Source organism: Panulirus ornatus, chromosome 14 (assembly GCF_036320965.1).
Source record: "Panulirus ornatus isolate Po-2019 chromosome 14, ASM3632096v1, whole genome shotgun sequence".
Classification (NCBI taxonomy): Eukaryota; Metazoa; Arthropoda; class Malacostraca; order Decapoda; family Palinuridae; genus Panulirus; species Panulirus ornatus.
The window spans coordinates 3,282,407-3,299,305 of NC_092237.1; the positions used below are offsets into that span (position 1 = coordinate 3,282,407).

General features: G+C 35.8%; 1 protein-coding gene across 1 annotated transcript in view; it reads right to left on the bottom strand.

Moving 5' to 3' along the window:
• The window catches only part of LOC139753109 (uncharacterized), a 42,766-nt gene extending 27,149 nt beyond the window's left edge, over positions 1-15,617 (bottom strand). The window contains exons 1-6 of the mRNA XM_071669197.1: positions 15,525-15,617; positions 12,296-12,459; positions 11,657-11,802; positions 11,218-11,505; positions 822-968; positions 215-319 (exon numbers count right to left, since the gene is read on the bottom strand). Of these exons, the coding sequence (XP_071525298.1) occupies positions 215-319; positions 822-968; positions 11,218-11,505; positions 11,657-11,802; positions 12,296-12,459; positions 15,525-15,617 (943 nt within the window). The remainder of the gene's footprint in view (positions 1-214; positions 320-821; positions 969-11,217; positions 11,506-11,656; positions 11,803-12,295; positions 12,460-15,524) is intronic.
• Positions 15,618-16,899: the final 1,282 nt, after the last annotated feature.

Genomic DNA, 16,899 nt, shown 5'->3' on the forward strand with positions numbered 1-16,899 from the left:
TTCATATTATGTAATAATCATCATATCTTTAAAATAAATCAGGCTGTGCAAAAAATATGGGCATTGATTGTATACATTAAGGGTAAAATATACTTATCAGCAAAATATCAAACACATACAATAGGCAAATATCATCCATGTAAAACTCATTTTAAGCAATTTCAAGAAACTGTCTCAAACAATGCTCAAAAAAAAGAGATTTCAAACACACTACCTCCAGCAACAAAGTTGTATCCAATAGTAGCATAATCCTTGGCACCTTCATATGCTTGCTGAGAGATGTGGTATGCCTGACGAGGGTAGCAGAGAGATGCTGCAGCTGTTACAATACAAATATACTACATTAAATAACATGGACAATATGGAGTGAAGGGATATTGGATGGATCAATATGCACGCATCAGTACATCTAGTAAGGAATATGCGAAGCCCATCTTCCCATTTATGAAAAGTGGAATCTAAGACATGGCAACATATTTACCGAAATTAAGCTATTTTCCTCATGACCTATCTATCACATTGTACTTCCTAAAATGAAGATTTTAATCTTGACAAAATAGCCTGGCACAGTTTCATCATGGATTCTCATAGCAAAGCAACTATTACATGATGAAGCATTACCGAAGCATTCTCATGTCCAACGTTTCCAGCCTTAAACATTCCATTCACTGTAACTGTCCATCTATTTGTCATAAACCTTGTCCCTACAAAATATAGTCATTTCAAGAAAATTAAGTCTTATCAAGTCATTTCAAATCTACATAATGGAAAAAGTTGCATTAACACTGGAGAGTCTTTCATATCAAAAACTTTATACTTACTGACAACACCAGTGGAAGTGTACAAAACCCTCTTAACCAAGCCTCCTTTTTTCCGTGCCCCAATAATAAGGCCTGCCAAGCCTCCAATGGTAATAGCACCAGCACGAGGTAGAACGTTCTCCTCATCTGTTATATAGTCCAACGAGGCTATAGAGGGAAAGTTAAATCATATGAATATAGAGTAAAAGAGGGTACTACTTTGCAATTATCTTCCCTAAATGTCTTATTGCAATTCACTGCATTAATAACATATAGTATAATGAGAGGACAAAACTGGCAACACAGATTAATAAAATGAAATTAGATCTTAACTCTTCTCCCATTTACATGTGGTAGATTTACAACATCCATCCCAACACATCACTCAACCATTACTAAATAATGTCCACTGTGGTGGCATTGACAGCAACTTCACTACTAAAGCTCTTCATGAACATTAACATTAAATGCAATGCCGACTTGAGGTGAAAATGGCTTCCTCAATTTGTACTTTTACCCTTGCAAAAAAAAAGTTCTCCAATGTATATAATCAACAATTGCTCACCTGAATTCCTCTTCTGAAATACACATAAAATCTAAAAGTTAACATTAGGAATCTGTCCTTCTCCTTCAAGATCTACCTCAATACCTCCCAACCATACTATGAATGATTATCATCAATCTCACTTCCACCAAACACTCTGGACAGCCACAAGAATATGCTTTCCTCCATGTGCCTCATTAACAATACCAACAATCTAAAACCATATATCTCATTTATATAATTTCCCATTTTTTATGGTCATACAAAACCATTAATGTTATCCATCTTAACTGTAATATTTCTAACCTATTCATATCCAAGAAAACTATTTACACACAGCTGGATCACATATAACACAAGTGCATGCTTCCTACACAGCATAATCTTAAAAAGGCCTTCTTTTCAAGAAAGCTCTCAAAACAGTTCCATCCTTAATAAATGCAATACCCTACTCTTAACCTTTTTTCACTTCTATACACATTAATCACATTCTCCACCTAAACCCCTTCCCAACTTTCTGTTTTTCCTTGATAAACTGACATTATACTAATCATGGAAAACTTGCTCTTGTATTCAATTTGAGTATCCTCCTCCTGCACCCATCTATCCTACTCCTCTTCCAACTCAGTTATCAATAAAACAGCATTATTTGCATAAAACTGAGGCAGCTTCCCCTATGTTACTTCAGGGTTCATGTCTACCTTACAAATCTCTCATCTCACTCCCAGTTTCCTCATCCACACTAGCAGTACAATAATTACCCATGGTGGCACTATACGGTGCAAAGTACAATGATCATCAAAAATCTCTTCCTTAACTGACAATCATGTCTGAAAAATGGGCACCTCATCAATGTAAATATGCAACACAGAGCAACAGCACATCTTTAAGTACCTTCATCATAGGTACTAGTAAAGCTCTATATCAAGTTCAAATCTCTATCACTGTAGTCTGACTGATGGCAAGTTGTACAGTAAGGACTCATAAGCCTCACTAATTATTTCAAATGTATCTGAAAATGTTAATGTCAACAATTCTAACCTTTTCCATTATCATGAAGATGAAAAATAGAAACAGTAATGTTGAATTCAAAACCACATTATTACATTTTTACTTCCACAGTAAAAGCTTTTAACAGCACGTAATACTCTTTTAAGGTACTTCATAAAGTCCCTGTCTTTTCATTTGAGCATATTCCTTTTTGAAATCCACAACTGTTGATAGCTGCCATCTTTTTCTTTAGAGTTTTCCCTACAAACATCATTTGTGCAAAATTTTTGTGTACAGACTTCCTAAATCTGTCTTGTTGTTGGCCTACACAGGGTTCATTTATCTCTTATTCCATGATCAATCACAAAACCAAGATATACACGAAGAGGTGCCACAGTTGGCCTGAGCTTGCACACATCACTAACTGAAACCTAAGAAAACTTACTATGACTTACGAGCATTCTATCATGAGGTTTTTACTTAATTCTATATGGATATGATTCAAGTAAAACAAAAAACAAAACCTGTATCTTCCTAATCCAACTACTTGACACAAAAAAAGAAAGCAGAAAGCATAGCTAAACTGCCATACAAGCTAGAGAGCATGGTTAATTATACTGAGACTCTCACATTATGGCATAAATATATGAACAACGTGTAAGAAGTGCAAAAGAAATTAGAAGGTTAAGAAAAGAGTGTATAACCAACAATGAATGAACAAGGCTAACAAGTGGATACACTTATGCAATAAAAATGAATAAAACATCATCTTACCTATTAGCTCCCAGTCTCCAGTGAACAGCATAATGATATGTCAGAGATTAAACAACACCCCTTAGATACAGCGTTTTGAGTTCACAGACTAATTTTTTAGCCTAGACAGTCAGCTGAGGATATATGGGTTTCATGGCCCTCTGTTCAGGCTTGTTAGACTTTGAAGTGGAAAAAAGCTTCACATCACACCAAATTTTGTAAATCTTTGTAAACTCTAACACCACTCACAACCATATATCAATAGTTTGCTGTCACTATAGAAATTATTAAAGGTTTGTAATAATGGTAATGACTGCCAATTAATGGTTCTATGTACTTTTGTGCCATACTGTTGAGTGTTTAAAAAGCTTTGCAATGGTGCAGAATGTGAATCAATGGGTTGGATTGATTTTGTGTCTGCTTGATCTAGCATGCTGAAATGAGTCTCACTAAAAATCTAAATCCAATTTCTAAGCCTATCAGTGAGCCAAGACCATAATCCTTCCTAAATGATGGGGGAAGAAAAAGGACTGCAATGGAGTAATGCTTACTCAACCAATTCCTACTCATGCCCTGAGCCTCTATGGAAAAAGAGGGACGATCATCCATGACAGAGGCCTTTGTCTAATTCCAAACTATTGACTGTTGTATAATCATGGACAGATTTTCCCAACTGATAACATTCACTTCAAGCAGAGGAATGAGACATTTTTAAGAATATCAGAAGACAAAAAACCCAAATTTGGACATGACAAAGAACAGCCATGACTAACAGTACACTAATGATACTAAATAAAAAACTAACATTGCAAATACTAACCTTAATAACTAAACCAAGCTTGGTATAAAATTCCAGTAATAGGGCAGCAAAGTTACAGGATTACAAAACAAATATCCATGAAATTTGCATAAAGAAATTTAATCTAACAGCCAAACAGTCCATTAATGGCTCATGAGTGATTTTTTTCTAAAAATCAATAATAAGTTAGTATAATTTAAAAAAAAATCCACATATCAAAGCATTCCACAACTGAGTGCAACAAGTGAAAACTTTTCTGTACTCAGGAGTACAGTAAAGACTGCAATATTATCAAATATCAAAGGGTATATACAAGTTCTCATTCAATTTATCAGCTTTATTTTATATGTGCTTTAGAAGCCAATGGAAGTTCCTAAATTTTCCTCAAATTCATAATGCATCATTCATACATGGAATTTTACCATTCTACAGGAATTCAGAAACCTAACCCCACAAAATAACAGACCTGTAATTCTGTAATTCAAAATACTTCAGCTCAGCCTCTAATTGTCCAATCAAACTGATAAACTACAACTATCTCCCTCAAGTGCAAGAACCTTGATCTTCTTCATATCAACTTACTTTTCTCCCACATGCATTCTTACATTATTTCTGAAGGTGCTTGTCAGGAACAAAAGTCTCTCTCAATGTCAAGCTTTAAACAAAACATAAGAAATTACTATAAAGATAGAAAAGTAAGAAGAGAAAAGGGAAATTATTCTAAAAGTTTTTAAGGAAAAGGAAAACCTGCCCTTAAAAAAGGACAGTTCACATATGTTAAGGGACTTGGGAAGGAAAGACACATCACAATGACTCATCCTCATATTATCAATAGCTACATGGTAATCACTTGACAGAGTGTCTTACCAAGTATTTTGTAGTCTAGCTAATGGCAGAGAAACATAAGTAATTAATTCTTAGTGGCAAAAGCCAAATCAATATCTACAGTACATTAAAAAGGAAGAGAACACATATTGCAGCATGAACAAGTAGGTCAGGTTTTGAGGTCAGATCTAAAAGCTGGCAAGTCTAGTAAGTAGGAAGAGCTAGAACCCTCCCAACAACTAGATGTGACAGAAGTACTTGCTATAAGGATGAAGAAGTCCTTAGAATGACTAAAGCATCTGTTCAAAAGAGAACAATTCCTAGCATATGAACAGGACTCTTAACTCCTTCAACAAAGACTATCTCAACTACTACTAGTGAATGTCCAGTCACACAAAATTCCTATGTGGCAAAGGTTCTGCTTAAAGGCTTCATTAAAAAATAACATAAAAAGTTAAAAAGAATACGAGTTATGATTTATTTCAGGCTGATGTGGGCTCTCAAAATAACTGAAAAAATTATCCTAAGTTAATACAAGATATAATTCCCTGAAATGCTACCAATTAAAGATGAACTGTTAAAGAAAACCATCCTACAATTTTTTTCTTTCTGAATGAGTTCCTGTGCAGAGAAGGTAGAGGCTGGGGGTTTGCACCAAAGCTTGCCACTATGCAGATCTGAACAGCACTCTACTATCTGAGTAACCCTGGTGTAAAAGATGGTAAAGATCCCTGAGGGAGACTGGTGTTAACTGGGAAAGGGAGGGAAGCTGATCCATCAATGATTAAGATTTACCAGCCAAGGAGGACTCCTGATTAGAAAAAACTGAGGGAAAAAAGCCAACAGCAGTGAGCCTAGGGATTAGATCAAAATGCCACACCATCAAAAGCTTTCAGTATATCAAGAGCTACAACACAGGATTCCCCAGATTCTAAAATAGGATGAAGAGACATAACTAGCAGACAAAAAGATATTGCAAGTGGTTCTTACCTCGTGAAAGCCATTCTAAATATACTCAATGGTAATCATAAATATGAATGTCTTCAGCTTACTGTTAGGCTACAAAGAAAAAAATACACCTGACAGTGTTACTTATGCCTATGGTCATTCACATTACCTCCAACTCCCTGTCTAGAAAATCTCTCCTCATCTTCATGGATACCCAAGTTATTCCACATCAAAATGGAGGAATCACATACCTGGTCAGCTAACACATCACCACAAAGGCAGCAACTGGCTAAGTAAGTGAATTATTCTATACTCCTTGTATCACAAATAATGGCAAGGATATCAATTCATACAATACGTCTAGAAAACTTTCATAAGTAGAGAAAGTTACTCTATTGGCATCTTGCTAATGATAGTTCATTCTTTGGCAACATTCATACAGATAGCCACTTTTGTTATCTTTCAAGCACTCATACTCAGTGCAATCTTACCATATCTCCTATTTCTTACTGCTGTACTTCCATATCTAGAAAGGAAGGCAACTGCCTCATTTCTGTAATAGCACATACAAACACTTCTCATTATCACCAGCTTATGCTCTTCATATCTTTTCCAAAATAATAATGACATTTACTTAGACAAATCATTTTGCAAACATCAACCAGTTCTGGGAAATAACCAGAATGCATACAGTAACTCTACATATAAGTCAAATAAATTATAACTAGCACTATCTATCCATCTTGGGACCAACATTCTCAAAAGGCTGGTGCACATATAAGTTTACCTAGTGTTTTCATTGCCAATCATCATCTAACCTTCTATCACTTAAGGACTGAGATAAATAGAAATGTGTGAGAAATCAGTTAGAGAATCATGTATATTGGCCAGGCCATCACTAATGTAATGTTTGCACCAACTGTTTGCACAATAAGAACAAAGTGTACAACACCAAGAGTTGATTAAATAAGTGTTGACATGAGTACAATAGAATTCGTGATGCAAGAAAACACAGAAATAGCAGCAATAAAATCTTTGAAATAAAGAGTACATTTTCAAAATAATTGCAGTCAACTGCTTATTAAATCAAAAGAAAACCATTTTTACCAAATTACTTCAGATTACATTTATGATATAACAGTATTGACAAAATTTTTGTTTCAACTGAATACATTACTGATGGTGGCGTTACCCAAAATTTACTAGAAAAAGAAGATACACTCACACAAATGACTGGAATACTGAAGATCCCTCACCATATCCAATGTAGCTATGAAACACATATAAAACAAACACATAAGTATCAACAGGTCTGAGCAACACGTAAAAAATGCCATACAGGTCCACACGTTTTGCACTTTAGAATGTGTACAACAATGCAAATGTAGTAGAGAGTATTTAAGGGAAAATTCCTTGAAAATAACATTGCTTTGATTCTTTTCTTATTTCTAAGTCATTATTACCATATCAATATATTAATATTGTTTATCTGAACATCATGTGTGGTGAGGTGGCGATGGGAATAAATAAAGGCAGACAGTGTGAATTGTGTGCATGGGTATATATGTATGTGTCTGTGTGTGTATACATATGTGTACAGTGAGATGTATAGGTATGTATATTTGCGTGTGTGGACGTGCATGCATATACATGTGTATGGGGGTGGGTTGGGCCATTTCTTTCGTCTGTTTCCTTGCGCTACCTCGCAAACGCGGGAGACAGCGACAAAGCAAAATAAATAAAAAAAATAATCTGAACATCAACTAAGAAATGAGATATACTGTTTGATGGAATGAAGAGGTAAAGAAGGCAGTCAGAGAAAAAAAGTACATGTAAAGGTTCTGCAGAAAAATATACCTCGGAAAGTTAGAAGCAGGATGAAAAAGAAGTATAGAAGAGGATGAGAAGATAGAAAATGAACAAGTACATACAAATTTTTGGAGGAAAGCACAGTGAAACCTTTGTGGAGACCAAGAAACTATATTGGAGTGAAGTACAAACACAAATGAGGGGAAAAAGTTGTTAAAAGAAAGAATAAGAGATGAAGGAACTGTTATATCAGTCAAAGGTATAGTTGAACCCTTTCTTGCAAAACATATATGACCTATCTCCAATAATCAACAAGAGAAAATCATCTTTTTTCTGATTTATCAACAGGTATACATAAAAAATCATAACCATTATTTTTTTTCCTTTTGAGTTAAGATCTCAAGATTATAGTAATGGGAGGGATAAACACTGGGTATACAATTTCTACCTTTTAAGCACAAACACATTAGAATTCCCCTTTAATCCTGCCTCCCTCTCTCACTAGTGTGGCCTGACACACTAATCTGGAGGTCTTATTCCTGTAGGCTTGCAAATGCTAACATGACAACATGGGTTAGCAGACAATGCCAGGCAGATGTGTATCAGAAATGACAAGTTCCTTCCCTAAAAAAGGCATGAGACTATACCCCATGTTTCTAGAGACATCATACTTTGTTTGGGTTACCATCTAAAGCCAACCAATGAATTTTACATTGTACACAGAATTTACATTAATAACTGGCTAGGATAAGGACAATAGCAACCTACTACTCTTGCCTTGACAAACACAGCAATGACAAGATTAAAGAGCTGACAGTATCAAAGGATGGGAAAGCAGCAAACACCATCAAAGGATGGGAATAAAGTAGACAACATCAAAGGATAGGATTGAGGCAGTAATATCATGCATAGGAATGGAAACATGGAGGAGGAAAAACTTCAATACAGCAGAAAATATCTACAGATGAAGTAAAAACAGATATAAGCAAGGTTAAAAATAAAGTGGAGAGGACATGACAATAAAAGAGATACTGAAGAGAGAAGATGATGTGACAGCAGGCTGGACATTCAAAATAAATAGAGAGGGTGCCACATGACTGGTCTGTACAAGGGGTAGTGCCTTTGTAAAAAAAAACAAAAGCATAATCTATTAAAAAAAAAAAAGCTACCGAGGCATACAAGTAACTGTGAGGAATTTTTTTTTTTTGTGAAGAAGATACCAGAATGTACAAAAAGTGAACAGCTAGAGATGGGTGTGGGAGAGAAAGGTAAAGGATGTGCAGATCAAAATATCTCTATGAAGGTGCTACCAGAAAAATATGTACCAGCATGCAGTTCTTATGAACGTAGAAAAAGCATACAATAAAGAAGATTGGTATACATTATGGGAGGTACTGTGCTTAATATTTATGGTGGAGGAAGATGTTTTCGAGATGCAACAGTATCATTCACGAAAAATAGTAAAGCATACATGAGACTGATGGTAAGCTAAGTGAAAGCTCTGAGATATGCCTGGGAATTAGACAGGGCTGTGTGATGTCATATTGGTTTTTTAATAAATAAATGAATATAGCAAAGATATATGAAAGAAAAAATAAAAAGAAGAAACTATGCCTAATTTGGACAAAAAAGACTGGGACTAAAAGACTTGCTCATTAGTGATTAGCATATTTGCAGACAGGATGATAATACTAAAAGTGACTGAAGGGATATTACAGGTGGTAAACAAATCTTATAATAAACAGCATCTAAAGGATGAAAGTTGAAGGTAAATGTCAAAATGAGTTAAGTGAGTTTTGAAAGAAGGGATAGTGAAATGGTAGACTTTACAAAACCACAACAAATGTATATAAACAATGAGCTAAAGCACAAAGTTAGGATGGATAGTGAACTGTTGCAAGAGGTGAAAGACCTATTTGTTTCTGAGTTTACTACTATGCAAATATGGCACCACAAAAGTTGAAATAAAGAGAGCTACCTAAGGAAGGAAGGTGTTGAGATCCTTAGGAAAAATTACAAAGGTGAAAAAAGTGGAAAAAAAAAAAAAAGAGAATGGGGGTGACAGCATAATTCTGCCAACCTTATCCTGCAGTTTTGAAACAAACATGAAATGGAGCTGAGAGTTCTAAGATGCAAGATAACAAAATGAGCTAATTGTGGATTATTTGCAATGTGAGCGAATGGGATGGATTATGTAAGCTCAACCATAATGATGTGGAATGTATGGTAGAGGAAAAGATATGAGAAGTGGTGTCAAAGAAGGGGTTAAGAAAAGTCCCTCCAAGTAGTTTGGTCATCTGGACAGTATGTGATTTTTTTTTTCATACTATTCGCCATTTCCCGCATTAGCGAGGTAGCGTTAAGAAGAGAGGACTGGGCCTTTGAGGGAATATCCTCACATGGCCCCCTTCTCTGTTCCTTCTTTTGGAGAAAAAAAAAAAAGTAGGTGATGTACTGGTAAAATAAATAAGAAAAGGCAAGGAAGAAATTAGACTGAGAAAGAAAGGCAGTATCCTGGGAGGAAACATGTAAGTATGTGTTATGAAGAATACTCAGGAAAGTATACTGAGGATGGAGAAAACTAAGAAAGTGTTTGGATAGAGCAGCTTTAAGACTTATATATAATGAATAGATGCACACAATTATAAGTCTGGTCTTCAGTTTTAGTACATCAAAGCAAATGATGCTGTCAAAATATCTGATGTGAACCCTACAGCTACTGCAACATATATCATTTGAGACATGATTTCTGTGCCCAGTATTAACCTGTGTACCAAGTTTAGCATTCATAAACACATTACATGTCAAGAAGGTCTCCTCACATCACCCATGAATCAATTAGGCCCTTAGCAGCAACACTGTCAGCAAGGATGACTCACATACATCACTATTTTCTTATGACTGAGTAAAGTGTCATCTACTTCCCGCAATACAGGTAGTGCATGAAGTAAGTCTAGTGAAAAAATAAATGTTAGTGAAACAAGTTTTACTGTAATTCTTAGGATAAACTGTGTACTCTATCTATGTTAGCTGCTCACTTTTCTATTGCTTTGATATCCTAACTGCGACATACATCATTTGTTGGTTTATCTACTTCCCACAGTGGTACAGCTGGTGTTAGAGGGAAGTCTACAGCAATGAAAACTGATAACAATGCCTTAGCATCATAGCAATTCTTAGATCATTTTTTTACTCTCTTTACATCATTCACTAGCTTCTTCAATTTTCTGGATATCCAAACCGAGCCACACATCTTTTGTCAGTACACAACAAACTGTGGCATACACCACCTGAGACAGGATTTCTATGCCATTGTATTAAAAACTGCAATCCAAGTTAAATACTCTGCTCACTCCTAGCTTTCTTCTCCCTTACTACACATTGCTCTTTCCTCCTCTGCTAAGCACTGAGATGCTCAGCACTCACTTCAACACCCCAACATGGAAAAACAAAGGTGGAAAAAGGATTCATATCTTCATTTTTTCTTATTTCTGCAAGCATATCTTTAAAAGAATATGATATGCTCATTGCATTTACAGTATAGTGTAGCCAGTTTTCTCTACTAGAGAGTAATGCTGTAACACATATGTGTCTATTATATCAGTCTGACACTCTGAGACTAATTTGTAAGGTAAAGACCTAAGGTTATCAAAATCAACAGAACTTTTTCCATACTTGTTCTTGTGTCTTCTGCTTTAGCAAGGTATGAGGAACAAAAAAAAATGCCTTCTTTAGTCATATCCACTTACTAGCTATCAAGTATAAAGCATAGATATCAGATCCAACCATCCATGGCCAAGCCACACAGAACAACTTCATTCTTTCCCTTAACCACTTAATATGCCCTGGTTCAGTCTGCTGAACATCATGCTGCCTCACATATACAGCATTTCTCCTATTTGTCCTATCCCACATGGAAATGAGAGACCCCTTTGTAAAGAGAAGTTTTCCAATCAAATTGTAATCCTTTGCATCCAATGACACTGCAACCATGCTAGAGGTGACTTCACATACACATAACCATATGCAGCCAGAGCCTGGTTACAACATAAATATATCATAGATTAAACCTAGAAAAATATCTAGAAAATGTAAAAGTTAACAAAATGAGTGACTACAAATATATACAAAATATTATTAGCAAGCACACACAAGAAAAAAATCTATTCTAATAAAACATTACTGTACCCATTGAATGAGCCTTTCCAGTTTCATATATGTGGACTACCCGTTCTCTGGCAGAGCGTGTTGCTTCAAGCATCCCTTCAATCTCCTTTCTCACAACACCAACACCATCTTCCAAGGATGTTCTCTCCTTTCCATGATATTCAAAGCTGCAATTAGATATTGGGAACTTTTTCAGTACATGCTACGATTTTTTAGTTACAATCAACTACCCTCAATACTTATCCACCATGTGAACTACTGAGGTTTAAGCTTATGACCTGTCCAGAAAATATGCAGCACAAATTCCCCACTAAACATTACTGCATATCAATCTACCTTACCACTAAGTTAACTCCTCCTTAACAACCAGACAGTAAATGTACTCCTATCAACGGCTGAGAGAACTGCACACGCCAATGCAGCCACACATTAGCTTACCTAAATATATATTAATGCCCTAACCACAAGTTATACAGCAGCCAGCAATTCCGTTTAATTTACAAATCACTTTAATTTGTATCAGAAAGTTAACAAACCAGCAACTGGGATGAAAGAAGTTTCATACTCCAAATAAATCCTCAGTACTAAACAACAAAGCATGGAGAAAAAATATTTTTACATGTTACTATAATCATCTTTTTTGGAGACCATGTAACTTACTCCAGTACTTCCTCTGGTTCTTCATAAATGGGAAGATCTGATGGACGGACCATGCGAGAAGTGGGTTCTGAACTGTCCTTTTTCCCAGAATCAGCAAACACGACAGGTGCAAGAATGGGCATGCTGGCAGCTGTGGCCAAGGGGACACCCCATTTTCGCACCAGCTATTGCAAAAAACAAATAAAACTTTTGTCATGAAAAATGTTATAATTAATCTATTTTTTTATTATATAAATAAATGCAGCATCAACACTTACATGGCAGTAGTAAAAAGATGAGAGCATAATAAACTTATGTGCATAATTCATGAGGTGATTACTAAATTTCAAAAGGGAGACTTTTATATTTTCCAATTCAATTGTAACAATAGAAAGTACTAAAAGCATGGGTTTTATGACAAGATATTGCAAATACCTCACAGAGGCAATGCTTCTAAAAGGTTTTCTGTCTTACTACTCACTCAACTCAAGAGTCAATCATAACCATATATATCTTATCAAATACCCTACCTTTTACAAAGAATCATATCACCTGGACATATGCACAATAAAGCCTTACATGAATGGACCAAATGAAGGAAACCTGAACCTACCCTTGGTTAGATAAGAATGCTTTGGTTATTTTCATTTGTTTAACCCAACCTTACATTCACTTTATGGGGGCTTCAGGATTGTCCTTTACCCAATAAACACAGTCTACAATGATGCTACCTTGGTAATCGTTTAGCCAACAAGAGTTCAACCTGACTTGTCTGGTGCACACCAAAGAAAAACTGCCCTCTAGTTTCTGGAATACTGTAAGCCCAAGTCTTCCCAGAGTATTACTAATATATGATGGTAATATAGAGGGTTGAAGACACTCGGCTCCTGACTTTTATCCCATGCCCCCTAATGCTTCATACAGCATCCCTGATTTGCATGGACTGATTGTTTTTGTGAAAATTGTAGTGCTGGAACCTCTTGGAGAATCAGCACCTTTTAGCATAAAAAATAGCAGCTGAAAACTTAAAACTCTTCACAAAGAATTACTCTCAAACCTTCTGGTGGTCTAAAAATTCTATTAGATTCCAAAGTTAAAAAGGGGTGAAAATGAACTTTCAGTTTCACAAACAGTTTTTGGCCTATCGCAGTAATTCACATCTCTAATTTTCCAAGTTTTCTGAAGATGACACAATAATGTCATAGATATCAATAGTTGCAGTACAGACAATAAATCCTTTTACAAGAGAGCACTTGCACTGAATGAAATGTTTAAATTCTAGCTTCTGTATTAACAACACATCCCTAAACATAACCATTATTCAAATCAGTGAGTGCAAAGTCACTGACTTCCATTCACTTCTTAAGTGAAACTCACTGCATCCCTTAAAGTAAACAGTCACCAAACAGAAAAGGGTAAAGTTCCAATGTATGGACACTACAAAAATAACATGGACTTGGATATACACTTACCAATGAACTCTTCAAACTTCGAAGTGAAATACATTTTGGAAACACAATCTGGATGTTATCTTTATCTTGCAAACAATAAATGATGGCCAGTGGAGATGCACAACATACTCAGAGAAAATGTGACAAAAGTACATGAAACTATAGAAATCTACTGAACCCACAAAACCCTTTCACCATAATGGTTGCATCCAGTGAAAAGAAGTAAACACAATTAATGAACAAGGCAAAAACAATCAGCAAAAAACTTCCCATCATCTCAATACCTGACACCACACCATTCATACAATTTTAAAATAGTAACAGAAATAATGCAAATATTGGTTATTACTGAAAGTTAAGTAAGGATTTCATAGGTTCTTTTGACTTCTATATGTGTTTTCTACCTTTAATCTCAACTCCACAACTGATAATAGCCCTCTCCACTATCAGTTAACACTGCAGGATAAAAAATGCTTCATATCACGTTCCACGAAATCATTATTACTATCATGTACAGTAAGTCCCTTTACATGAGTTTCTTCCCAACCCACACGTTATTTCTGCGATGTCCCTGAACTAGAACTTTACTTGGAGAAATGTTACAGCGGTATACATGACTGTGGACGGTAGAAAACACCAGTTGCAAGATGAAGCGAGAAATGAGCTGCCGAAAGGCTTGTATGACCTTAACCTCCAATATAAACAAGAATGGATTTCCAGAGACCACATATACATAGAGATGTATGTAATACATTTATTCATATGTTACGAAATTTCAACACTCTTTAGTAGCATCTGAATAGTGGTTATGATGAAGAGGGAGATGAATTCAAGGAGAAAGTATCAGCTGATCATCGTAAACAAACACAATCTTCGTAGAACTCTTCAGCCGGTTGTCTTCACCTCCGTCATAATAACTTTAGCACACGTCCAATCGTGTCCCACCTAGTACAGCACCTACCACGATGTATATAAGTATGATGACATGCAGGATAAAACGATAATACACGTTAATTTTCAGTGAAGAACAACTTTGACTTACCCGCAACGCCGCCATGGCTGGGGAGGACCACACCTTCGACAAACTAGATGTATGATACGAATATTTTTGTCAATATGTTACATAACAAAAACATTACAAGAAAATAATGTAACAGTTACATAACAGGTCATCTAAGGGTTTTTCAATTCAAAAATAAAAAGGTATCAATCCATTAAAGGGGCGGTATGATCAAATCTTATGAGTTTGTTTTCTCTTAGATATCTATTTGTCTAATAATTACAATATTTTCTAAGGCTATTATATACTTTTGTTATAATGTGGATTATCGTTAAAATTTTTGATGATTATGCTCCAGATTCACGTATCAAAATGATGAAGAATCGAACTAATGTTTTCTGTCTATAGAAGATTTGCTGTTACATAATACCTTAAAGGTGACTCAAAAAAGGGTTCTAGGAAGTTGAGAGCATTAATTCACGAAATCGAGAATGTCACCAATAATAAAAGCATACATTATGATTATTATACAGAAAAATGATACTCAGAGTGATCAATTTGTTAGGAAGGTGTACGATAAAATATACGATATTTTGCGAGAAATGCAGTTGTGTTCCCGCGACACCTTAGCAACAGTTCCCCCACCGGTAAACAGTACCACGTAGCCATAAAAGTGAAGAATCTTGTAGTTAATAAGATGGTCCACCAAGAACCCGACGCTGAGGATCTGGTCTACTACTTGATCGCCGATTTTCCACCTTGGTTACGATTTGAACGCTGCGTTAAGGTGTAAGATTACCTTGTAGATGCCAGCCACATTAAACTTTGAGACTATGGCTTGAGAGTACTGTGAATCTTTGTGAATATCTGCATGAATCCTAGATCTAGTCATGGTTGTTGTGAAAATTGTGAGACAGTAAAGCCTGTAACACCTTTTCAATCATCTTATACCATCCGCCTTGTTTTTGCTACCTTCTCCCTGTTCTACAAGTATTATTTAAGCCACTGCTGATTTTTCCTTTAGTTTTTCTGTGATACAAGCCACACGAAGAAAAAACTTATGATACGAAGTTTACTTGTACGGCGAAGCTATGGAATATCTTCCACCTTATGTTTTTCCCTTTTCCAACTGCCTTTCCACTTTCAGGAATTTGGTCTGCAAATACTAGAAGAGCTTGTTACTCGCCTTTGCATTTATTAATCAGTAGATTCATCATTTCACCATTCCAGCCCACATGAGTATAATTGGAGACATGTTTTTGACCGTTCTATATTGGTTACTATGAACATGAAAATACCGTGCGAGTAAAAAGTTAAACCCTAAGACCGGTGTGAATGCCACATTAAGGTCTGGAGCAATCACGTGGTTTCTGATTCAAGCCCTGGTCCTGCTAACTGTAGGCAATGGTGTCCTAAGAATAAGTACCATGCGAGTGTTATGTTAAGCACTTACACTGGCGTATGTTAAGTGCTATGTTAAGCCCTGATATGAACTTAATATGAAGCCCGGAGACTCAATATGAAGCTCGGGGACTCTTGTACATTTTGCCTGTGAAACCTTGGGCACTACCCTGTGAGAACTGACGTTGACTGGAATCAGTGTTTGAGCACATCGTCCCGCCTAATACAGAGAACGCTGTGTGTAGCCACGAAGCTCAGTATGCATAACATATCCAGATACAGGTATAGTCTGCTTAGAGTGCAGAGACTATATTTTTGAAATACAAGAAAATACGGTTACGAGGACAAATGGAATAAAATTCAAAGCTAAAAGATGTAGTGCTAGCTTATAAATTGCGGAGGGAAATTTCATTTTCTTGTCAAGTTAATTTTTTTTTTTACTAGACAATCCAAACAAGTAGAGGACCAAGCAGGCCTCCTATTGTCTGTCTTTTCATGTAAACTCATGCAAGTCTAACCTTAGGTTGATAACTGAAGCAGTAAGTTCCGTGTTTTGAATTGTTTCACACAATTTACGCTATAAAGTTAAAGGATATTCTATTTCATGAAATTCTTTTATATGATAATGAAAAAGATTCAAATAATGACACATTCAACATATGAAGCCTATTAATGGTCCTCACTCGCAACATAGAGCATATGGTATAGTGCGGTATTTCAAATATGTTTATTTGCAATATAATTTTGTTGCTTAAAACCATTTTCTTCATCAA